Source organism: Mytilus trossulus, chromosome 3, assembly GCF_036588685.1.
Source record: "Mytilus trossulus isolate FHL-02 chromosome 3, PNRI_Mtr1.1.1.hap1, whole genome shotgun sequence".
In the NCBI taxonomy this organism is placed as follows: Eukaryota; Metazoa; Mollusca; class Bivalvia; order Mytilida; family Mytilidae; genus Mytilus; species Mytilus trossulus.
In genome coordinates this window covers 43597790-43609260 of record NC_086375.1, presented here as the reverse complement: position 1 = coordinate 43609260, position 11471 = coordinate 43597790, and the positions used below count along the sequence as shown (strand labels likewise).

The following is an 11471-nucleotide window of genomic DNA, read 5'->3' as shown; positions in this document are numbered from 1 at the left end:
TACAAAGGGATTCAACTTCATCATTTGGAACTCTTGGTTTAATAGCGTCCTTGTGAGCAGCAATCCTCTATCAAGGAAATCACGATGAGAAATACAAGCCCAGGAATATCATATCAATTGGGGGATATACTCCGTATGCAGGCGCTGCTGGAATGTTGCTACATAGAAATGGGAAGTTCACAAGCTGAAATCATCTCTTTTGTCATAAGTTTTGTTTTTTAGCTGACCTTCATTGTCAATTTCTAGATGTAAGTCAAGATAGGAAGCAGACTTTATCCTTTATCTCTAGTTCAATGGGATAGCTTCATTCAACATAGTCACCAAATTTTGTATTATTTAGTGAGAGAACATCATCTGTAAGTCTCACACTGAGAAGGCAAGACATTTTGTGTTATCTCTGAAATAAACTACACAGGCATTTGAAACTATACAAAAAGAAAGTGAATTTGAGAGATTTAATCGTCTGACTGAAAAGTATGTTTCCATAGATGTCCTTATATACATATCATTGACACACAAGCCTGCTTGTCTGACATACAGTAACTGACTATATGAAAATTGGTGCAATCGTACATAGATGTAAGTTTCAATGCAACTAGTAAATCTACATTCACATATAATATAATGTTACATGTAAGTCTAAAATATTTACTTGTGGAAACAAGTATTGTGTGTAATGAAAGACATAAGCTGACCTTATTTCCTAACCTAAAATATTAATTGAAAGTGATCCATGGTAAGAAATTTATCATAAAGGAAAATAATAAATAAGGCAATGAAATATTAAAGAATCAAAATGTGCCTTTTTTTAAATTGACATGAACAATGTTTAGTTCTTAGTTGATATGCACAAGTTATACAATTGTACATCATGATACATTAAATGTCTCAATCTTAGAAAGTAAATCCCAGCAATGAATCAGTTAAGCTTGGAATAAGATTAAGAAACACAATCATAAGCATGCTGACAGTCTAAAAACATATTTTGGCGCTTAACATGTTGAATGGTCATATAATATTCTCATCTTTCGTATACAAGTACTTTCTTCAACTAAAAATAATAATCCAATATCTAACAACCTGGCAATACATTAAATGACTTGTCAAAAATACATGACTGTACGAGTATGAAAAAAGTATTGTTAGATAAATAGATAAACATATATTTACAATATTAATTTAGTTCACTGACATTTTACAAGCCGTCTGACATCATAAAAAGATTTATAAGCTCTTAAGTATTTCTTATTCTACTGCATGGTACATCTCCTTTATTCTGATTTAAAATAATATTTTTAATACATATTTGTATTTTATTCAAGACACTATGAATCTGATATAGTTCATACTTTCTTTTCAAACAAAATCTTCCATTGTATTGTATGGCCATTCATGAAACACTTACAAAGATTAAGACAGTTAACTTATATATTAATAGACAAATCTATAATTTTTTTCTCTTATTTTAATTGAGTTATGAGAATAAACAACAGTAAACACACAAAAAATTATGCAAATAAAATAAGAATTTCTTCAGAGTTGCATTTATTTTAAACAAATAAAATTATCTAGGTTTTGAAATCAGCGTGATAATACATGTTTATGATTTTTTTTTTCATTCTTCTTGACCCAATTTCTTAATGTTTTACAATGTTACAATCATACCAAAATAAATTCACATCATTCAATCATCATATCCCCCTTTTTCTTAACAAGTAGTGTGTACAGCCCGACTGGCTGACCAATTATAGGTGATTACAAAATGTTGGTTTGGGGCATTAACTTGCTCATGTTATCAAAAGGAAAACTTTAAAATTAAAAGAAAGTAATAATTAACCATTCTTTTGTATGGTTTACTGAAATTAAGTCTTCTGTAGTTAGACTCTTCAATAAGATATTGCTACAAGATGTAGATAAAGGTAAAAAGCAACAAATAACACAAATATCCAATCTCTCATTCACTTATTTACATATATTTATACAATAATAAGCAAAAAACATAAATATTTAACAATTTTATAATTTATAAGTGAATAAAATCATGATGTGTATAAACAAATGTCCAACACAGATAGTTTTCTGTGTCTTCATGACAAGTATGGAGCCAGAATCAATGTTGAATTAAATAACTTAAATATCAATCTCCCCTTTAGCTTAAGCAGCCGTTAATAGGCTAATATCAAGGTTCATTGATCACAATTAATTATTCTAATTTTACATTTCACATTTGGCAAAGAAAATTGATAATTTTAGAAATTAGTGTTAATTGAAAGTGAGGATTTTTTCCTAAATATATGTAAAATAACTGCTTAAAGCTCTCTTCAAAATTACAAAACTGAAAAATAATACAGAGTTATTTCTTTTTGAACCATAAAACTTTGTTACATTTAGTTTTTCTTTGTAAAAGCACTTGCTAGATACAAATCCCTCAAAAGGTAACTGTATGTATACCCCTACTTATAAATTAATTCTCAAGTCAAAATTTGAACCACATTAATCACATATATACGAGTCTTTTGTCAAATCTTGACTATGAGTAAAGCAAGGGCTTAACTCTGTTATCCCAATTGGTCTCAAATCAAAAGTTCGGTACATTTAGTCTATTAACAGCATCCTCCACCTCCTTGTTTCACAGGAGTACTTGGATTTATTTTTACATTAGATTTGTTGTCAGCTGCAGCTGTAACTGGACCCATTCTATTTTTAATTTCTGCCGCCATCGTCATAAATGCTTGTTCAACGTTCGTAGCATTTTTTGCACTTGTTTCTAGGAAAGGTACTCCTAAAGAATCTGCATATTCCTGCAAAATAGAGATTTTTTTTTAATTCTAATTTGCAAAGCTGTAAATAAAATGAGATATTAGCAAAACTGAGTTATTTTCTGCATATATATATGTTTCACAACAACAACAAAATACCATGATTTGAAAGAACACTTAAACATAAAAGTATTTTATTCTAGCCGATTTAAAAGACACTCTTTGTGATTGACAGATCAAGATTCAATTTTTGGAATAATTTGAATCTGACAGATGTGCAACAAAAATTCTTGAAACATACTGAAAATATTTCACAGTGATTATTGGTGATTGTGGAATATCTAACCTTAAATATTGTATTTTCAAAAGATTTAGTATTAATATAAGAGTCATATCACTCTTAAAAATCATCAGCAAATACCTGGTTTTAATAAAATTCATTAAATATGTACATGGGTGATTTTTAAATCAATAACTTTTCAGCAACCAACCCATCCATACCATCACTATGAATAACTTACTTTAGCTGTTGTATAATCTACTACTTTCTTGGTTTCCAGGTCAGATTTATTTCCTACTAGTAATTTATTTACATTTTCACTAGCATATCTGTCAATTTCTTGTAACCACTGTTTTACATTGTTAAATGATTCCTGAAAAGAAAAAGAGTACAAAACTTTTGAAAAAACAATACATATTTTTATAGCATTTTACAAATACATCATCATGATTTATTAATGTCAATTGAAATTCAATTTACATGAATTCTATAATAGAGTACATTATACAAGTGGACAATATCCATAGACATTCAAACTCATTCATTAACAAGAATGTGTCCATAGTACATGGATGCTCCAACTGCACTACCATTTTCTATGTTCAGTGGACCTTGAAATTGGGATAAAAACTCTAATTTGGCATTAGAATTAGAATGATCATATCATCGGGAACATGTGTACTAAGTTTCAAGTTCATTGAACTTCAACTTCATCAAAAACTTCCTTGACCAAAAGCTTTAACCTGAAGCAGGACAGATGAAAGGATGAACTGATGGAAGGATGGACAAATCCACAGACCAGAAAAATAATGCCAATGAATGGGGCATCAAAATAAACTGACATGCAATGGCTAAAAAAGAAAAAAAGATAAACAGACAAACTATACATTAATATTTCAATTGCTTATTGCTTATTCCACAGGTATGCTTATATTTGTCTTTCCTGAAGTAATAAAAGGATCAACTTTAATAACTTGTACTTGTTAGGTTTTTTTATCAATACAATACAATACAAATAGTTTATTTACTGATGGAATGACCACAACCTTCTAAAAAGTCTGAACAGAAATCCTTTTTAGTATGTCAGCTTCCCTTTTTACTTCGGACTTGCACCACAATAAATCATTATAGTTCTGATTGTTACTATTGATAGCTTCCATTTCTACACTGACAACTACTGTTTTAGTGTTATTCCATTTGAATTTAGTAACTTAACAGATTTTTCAATATCATGACTTACTTGATCTGTGACATCATACACAACAATAATACCATGTGCTCCTCTGTAATAACTTGATGTTATTGTTCTAAATCTTTCTTGACCAGCTGTGTCCCACTAAAAACAATATCATTATATACTGTAGAAACAATTTTATTAATATAAAGGTAAAATCTATTGTGTTCAGTGTGTGTTGTTGCAATGTTTTATTATGAATGCACATGCATAGAAAGTTTTAAAGTAATGTATATAGATGCAATAATTAAGAATTTGAACAATTGTCTATAATAACCATTGAGAATAGCAGTTGTGAATACTGATGATTGTTGAATTTTTGAGATTGTAAAAAAAATGGACATACTGTTATCACATAGGACCTTGCTTCATAAAACATGATTTGGGGAAAGGTATACTTGACCATAAATTAAATTAAATGGATGAAAATTTTAAATTTCTACAAAGCATTGAATGAAAAACATCAATTCACATTTATAGGCAGTCGACTGTGATATTAGCTCAGGTCTAATCTAAATAAAATAAACGAGGAATGTGTCCATTGGACACAGATGATGCCACTGCTTGTACGTAATGTTTTATATTAAGGGAAATAACTCAGGAACTGAAAAATTGATATTGAAATTTGTACCTGATTTGAGTTTTGTTGTAATTAGCAATGTAAATTAGTTCCATAACTTTCAGTTGAGAAAAACTTAAGTTAGATTAGAGAAAGAAATATCTCAGCAATGTTTCCATTTGTAAAGGGGCATAACTTTAGAATGGTAAAAGTGACGCCACCAAAATTCCGACTTGATCTGTGTTTTGCATTCATGATTGTTTTGTGGTAATAAGCATTTTGTACAAGTTTCATAACATTTGGTTGAGGCAAACTATAGTCAGAGAACAGAAACCATTTGGGACATACCTACGTACAGACAAAGGTAAAACTATAACAATTATGGTCTTTACTACAAAGAATCATTGAATTGTTTTCGAATCATTTTTTTGTTGTTATCCACATAAATGCAGTCTTCATGATGAACTATTAAATCTACAGGCCTGGAGCTTAATTTTTGAAATTATTTTGGTAGATTCTGTTTGCCTGTAGATATGATTTTTACAGGCCAGAGAGCAATTTTACTAGCCTGGGCTGCCACTCAGCGTGAAGACTGTAAATGGGTAACTGTGTAAAGTTTCATTTCAGTCATTCAAAATATGTTGTAGAATTTAGCTCACCAAACCTATTTCTCACTATGGGTTTTTTTACATCATTAAACCTTGGAATATTTTTGGATTCTCACAGAAATGTGATATGCATATCAACATGAAAATGTGACTGCAACTGCTGTGCTAATTGTCAATCAAAGGAACACAAAACTAATTGAGTTGGAAGTAACTGGTATAATCTTCACTTCAAAATAATTTTCTCATGCACATCAAAATGAAACAAATATTTGGCCTGTTTTATGTTGGACTTTTTTTTACTTACTATTTGTAATTTTATAGTTTTCCCATCTAATTCTATAGTTCGTATTTTCTGAAAATAAAAAAATAACCTTGAAATGTATTGTTTAATCAATACACATGATACAGCAGGGATGATTACAGGTCTTTTTAAATTCAGCCCTATGACAAATAATAAGAATCTTAGTCATGTTAGTTGGAAGGTTATAGTAAACCTTACATACAGAACTTACTGAGTAACACAGAGTCAGTACAACTTTTTCTTGCTTTTTTAATACAGTGTTGTACTTTGAGTTAAAAGTTTATTCAATTTCATCAATAAATGTATTGATTTTAGATGAAGAAATATTTGATGATGGATTTTAATTGGTATCAATTTACATATCAAACAAAAATGCATTCAGGGATGAATACGAACAGATATTAATCACAGAATACAGAAGTTTGAATTAACTAGATGCTTTAATTAAGGTGGCTCAGGCCTATTCAATGTTTCTATCAGAAGTGCCATATTTTTTTGTTTATTTATTCTTTACAGAGTGAATCAAATTGTTCGAAAAAAATAGGGGGTCACGGGCCATTTAAGCTCAAAATTTTACTTTTAAATAGGTATATTTGTTTAGGGGCCAGCTGAAGGACGCATCCGGGTGCGGGAATTTCTCGCTACATTGAAGACCTGTTGGTGACCTTCTGCTGTTGTTTTTTTTTATTTGGTCGGGTTGTTGTCTCTTTGACACATTCCCCATTTCCATTCTCAATTTCTCTTTCAATGATATGATAGGGAAAATGCTGAAAATGGGTGAAATGTAATTTTGAGCTTTTAACAGATACACATATTAACGAAAATATTCTTTTAGTGACATAACTACAATGATTTAACATTTCTAATTAATCAAACTGTTCAAAAATATAATTTCGAATTTACGACTTATACTTGTGCATTGTAAGGCCAAAAAAAAATATATGTCTGTTTCCTGCTTCCAAGGCCAAAAAATCAGGGTCGGTAGATCGTGATTTCTTTTTTTTTTTTTTTTTTTTTTTTTGCACTTCCTGTCAGATTTGCAGTCGGTTATATGTCATGTTTGGTTAGGGTCCTGTACCCCAAAATGATTTAATCCCTTTAAAGAAGCTTTAATTGAATAATCCTCCAAGTGCTGTCATTTTTAAACTCGCTAATTGTGGCACATTTGTGCTGGGAGCAGCCATTTTTTGTTTGGGCATAATAAAATACGGATCTGGATCGGAAACGATTTTTTTCCAGATTTAAATAAAAAGATCTAGGGTCGGGGGGTTTGAGTCAGGGTCGGTCGGAAACAGGAAACAGACATATATTTTTTTAGGCCTAATTCATGCACAGTCAAATACTCCCGATCCACCGTAAGCTATTTTATGCCACATTATGTACTTTCATGATTCTATCAAAGATTTTTTAAGGTAATTCTAAAATCTATACATGCATAACATGTTTTAGGTCTCCATACTTACAAAATCTACTCCTATAGTACTTATATAACTTTCTGTGTATGTGTCATCCTGAAATAAAAAAGAAATATTTTTGAAACTAACAATATCTACCTGTATATAAACAAAATACATGCAAGTACACAAACATTTGAGAAAATTCATAATAGAAACAGACATCTGCTTTCATTTTTGGTCTTGGTGTGATAAAATTGTGATTAAGTGGTGCTTAATTCATTTATATCTATACACAATAAGTCTCACAAATAATGTATTGAAAACTTATAGCATGAAGACAACTGCAATGTACATGAGTTTAACCTATCTTTCCAAGTCTTTGAATCATTATTTGCAATCAGGCTACTGAAGTACATGTTTAATATGTAAACATGTACTGAATTATATTTTTTTGGAACTTGGAAGTTTGTACTGTTTATGAAAGCCACTCGTCTGAACCCCATGACTTGTATTTTTTTTATGTGGACTAGTAAGTATTTGCCAGACACGTCTTTGTCATAATATTGGTCTAGTAATACATGTAATAATAGTTAAAAGAGATTTTGTTGCAGACTGTTTAATGTACATGTACATTGAATTGTTTAACACTGACTTACTGCAAATCTGAGTAATAAACAAGACTTTCCTACACCAGAGTCACCAATCAACAACAGTTTAAACAGGTAGTCACTGAAAAAGAATAAATTTAAATTTAAATGCATGTAAAAGATTATCAAAATGTCATATGATTTTTTCTAAATCATAGTCAACATTGCAAAAGTTTGAGCCTATCTCATGATCTGAAGGCTTCTGAAAATGAAAACAAATCCAATACGTTGAACGACTTTAACATGAAACAAAAGTTTCATATGGTTTTACAAATATATCAACAATTCTGACCTACCATGTACAGCCCCAATGTATTTTTTTAGGAAGCTGTCAACATACTTATTATTGTTTCATTTTATTTATTTTTTGTTTTGTGGTTATTATATATCTAATTTTCTGTGTGTTTCCACCATAACTTTGACAATAAACTAATATGTATTATGAAAATTAAGTCATAATTTCTGAAAAAAAATAAAGAACACAAAAATTTTGGCAGGACAAGCAAAACTTTGACAGTGAGTTGTCCGTCAGACACAATTGCTTAAACCTTAGACAACTGCTCCTGCACACAAGCATATATCAACAACAAAATACAAGTTCAACATGTTCAATGTGGTCTATTTTTTTTTATTTAACCATCATGGTCAAATTATTGTTAATATAACTAATATATACATGTACAACAACATGTATATTTGTATATATATGACATACATTTCAAAATAACGATATCCTGATCCATCCCATTCTAGTGATGGAAATCCTCCCATTTTTAGCAAGAATTTGCTTCACTTTTCTTTCAAATTCAATGAAATGAACACATCATTCACTATATACACACATGCATGTATCCACTTTAACTTCTAACAATCTTGTTCAATAAATATATACCTGATATCGGAACTACACATCGTTCTGAATACAAAGTAGTCTAATTATTACACCATAATGTGCACTGTCAATTTATATATATTCTAATTTATCTAAATATACACATGAAATATTTTAGTTGTGTGGAAGATCTGACATGGAACCACATATGAGTTCATGTCTATTAATAGTATTTTTTTGTTTACATTTGTCATTCATTGAAAATTTAATTTTAGTAACAATATTGTAATATTTATTAATAAATTCTAAAGTGTAGCTGAAAGTGGAGTTTGAACAAATATGTGCAAGAACACAAACTTTCTGACAAGTAGAAATTTATTGTCTTCAACTGTATAGACATACAAAGACCTGCCATCTTGTCCATCAAACATCAAAGTTAACTGTATATGTGTTTTAAAGACAATATCTTTATTGAAGTACTTTGGCCAATCCTGTATTTAAGGGTTTTGCAGTTGTAACCATGAGGGAATGCCATCAAGAAATATTCGTATTTCTTAGTCTGGATGCAAATTTGGATTTGTTTTGGTGTGGACTTTACCCCCAGAAATGGGCACAGATGAAACGATATTTTGTCGAATAAACTGTTTCTTTGACAGACAGGAGAACACCCGTTGTATTCAGTATTCTTGTTGTTAACATATGTGTACGAGGGGCGTTCATTCGATCAGCTGTGTTTGGGAAATGAAAAACACGATCCGTCTCTTGATGACGTATGACAACCTTTTTCGTAAATGAGGGTTTGGGAGAAATACTTACTATTCGGGGTTCATTGTGCTCATAATATGGTACGATAAATATATTTAGATGTTTTCTTTTCAGTCAATAAATGATAATAAAGTTATTTAACACACGGTGACAGGTTTGACTTGTAAACCTTGAATCAAAATGGCTTCCTTCTTCCGCTTTGCGACTGCTCAGTGAAGGGGTGGGCACAGTTGCATATGACGTCATTACCCAACGTGGCATCACGAGGTCAACACTTCCGGTCCAAACAAAATATTTTTCCTAAGCAGTATTTTTATACGAGTATAAATCAAAATTTATAAAAACAAATGTAGCTAATAAATATATATACGAAAATGAAACTAAAGAATAATATTTATTTAGAAGGTAAAAATCTTGTCATTGAAGAAAAAAAATCACAACATTTATTGACTGACATGATGTTAAATTTCGGCAAAAAAATAGTTGTCCCTTTCCCCAAGCCACTGTGCCCAAGCAAGATAAATGGTTGGAGCCTAAAACATTTTTGGGTCCGTTATTATTTTTCTTACACCTGGGAGGGGGATGGTGATTTCAAAATCAGGGCTCCCCCTACAATTACACTATTTTTGTTTTATTTACACCCCCCACCCCCCCCAGGGGGCGGATCCAGCCATTTTAAAAATGTGAATCACCCTCTTTTTAACATGCCGAATGAAAATTTGAACATGCAAAACACTTTTAAAAATTACCTTTGACACATGATATGAAGACTCTTGAGTATGAAGAATATACTTGAAGTTTCAAAAGTCCACAAATGTTTTATTAGGGATGAAATTGACCCCCTTTCTTTGAATTTATAAAAAAAATAAAAATATCCCAGCCTCTTTTCCTGGGCAAAACAACGACAATGCCTTAAAAATGAACCTGAAAGAAACCAATAACTTCATTTCCAATTAAAATTTGGTTATTGTTAGAAATGTCCCTTTTAAACAGTTTTACTTACTGAAAATTTGTCACATCTAATGGAGCAAATTTAAGTGAAAGATGAGATTTTAATACAATTAAGTTTTGGTCCATCTTTAGTCATTTCTAATTTTACCACTTTTGCAGAAAAACGCTAATGTTTCGTTTATGAATATTAAAAAAACTAAAATTCTCATTTCTCTAGCTGTTGAACATTGAACATGTTGAAGTCCCTTTCTGTTTGGCCTCTGGTCGGTGTACATGTATATTACACAACTCGTTCTCTGTACATGCGCAAGGCCGGCGTTTGATATTAGATATAAAAAGGCGATATTTTGTTATGTTTGCTTAACGTTCAGTGCCAAATATGTCATGCAGATCGACCAGTAGGTAGGCTCATATAAAATGGAGGACTAAGGTGAACGTGAATAAATTCGATCTGACGCTAAAAAGATGATATGCTGGATAGTGGGAGAAAGTAAAGGCAATCCACTATGATCTGCTGCAAAGGTGGTTTTTTTTTCAGCGTATGCAAGCAGCGTATAGTATAAGCCTTAAACGAAACCGTCAGTCTTTTGTCAAATTTGACAAGAATTATCTGCGCTTTTTAAGGACATGCTACATAGACCACCAGACCGCACGCATCAATCGCACAGGCAGTTGTCTCATTATTCTTTTTCCTTTCGATATACCTTGATATCATGAACAGACAGGTATATAGTAAAAAAAAAAATGAAACAATTAAGTGCCTGTGATCCCTCGGCATGGGTTTACTGATTGACAAAAGAATTTAAGGTTACTATTTTCACCTTTGGCGTCATTTTTTATACTGGATACTCGTATTTTAACTCTTAATTTATCATGAACGATTTGGCAAAAAAAGTGTGCCATCAATTTCGGAAATACGGTTCTATTAAAATGATTATGTTGTTGTTGTATGGAAGCTAAGCACTTGTATTTTTATAGTCACCATACTCGCTATAGCTGACTGCTGTTAACTTTTAAGAAGTTTCGGTAACGGGAAATCGGTCGATGAAAAACAATACCATGACACAAAAAATAAAACGTATAACAAACACACAATCATTCAACAAACATACAAACATGGCATTCAACAATCATATTC

General features: G+C 31.0%; 1 protein-coding gene across 1 annotated transcript; it reads right to left on the bottom strand.

The window, feature by feature from the left end:
- Positions 1-441: 441 nt before the first annotated feature.
- On the bottom strand, positions 442-9635 carry LOC134711545 (ras-related protein Rab-1A). Its single transcript, XM_063572196.1, has 7 exons — positions 9434-9635; positions 7795-7867; positions 7205-7252; positions 5745-5792; positions 4280-4375; positions 3281-3412; positions 442-2801 (listed from the first exon to the last, which is right to left on the bottom strand). Exons 1-7 carry the CDS (start codon positions 9454-9456, stop codon positions 2604-2606), a joined length of 618 nt encoding a protein of 205 aa, XP_063428266.1. The 5' UTR covers positions 9457-9635; the 3' UTR covers positions 442-2603.
- Positions 9636-11471: the final 1836 nt, after the last annotated feature.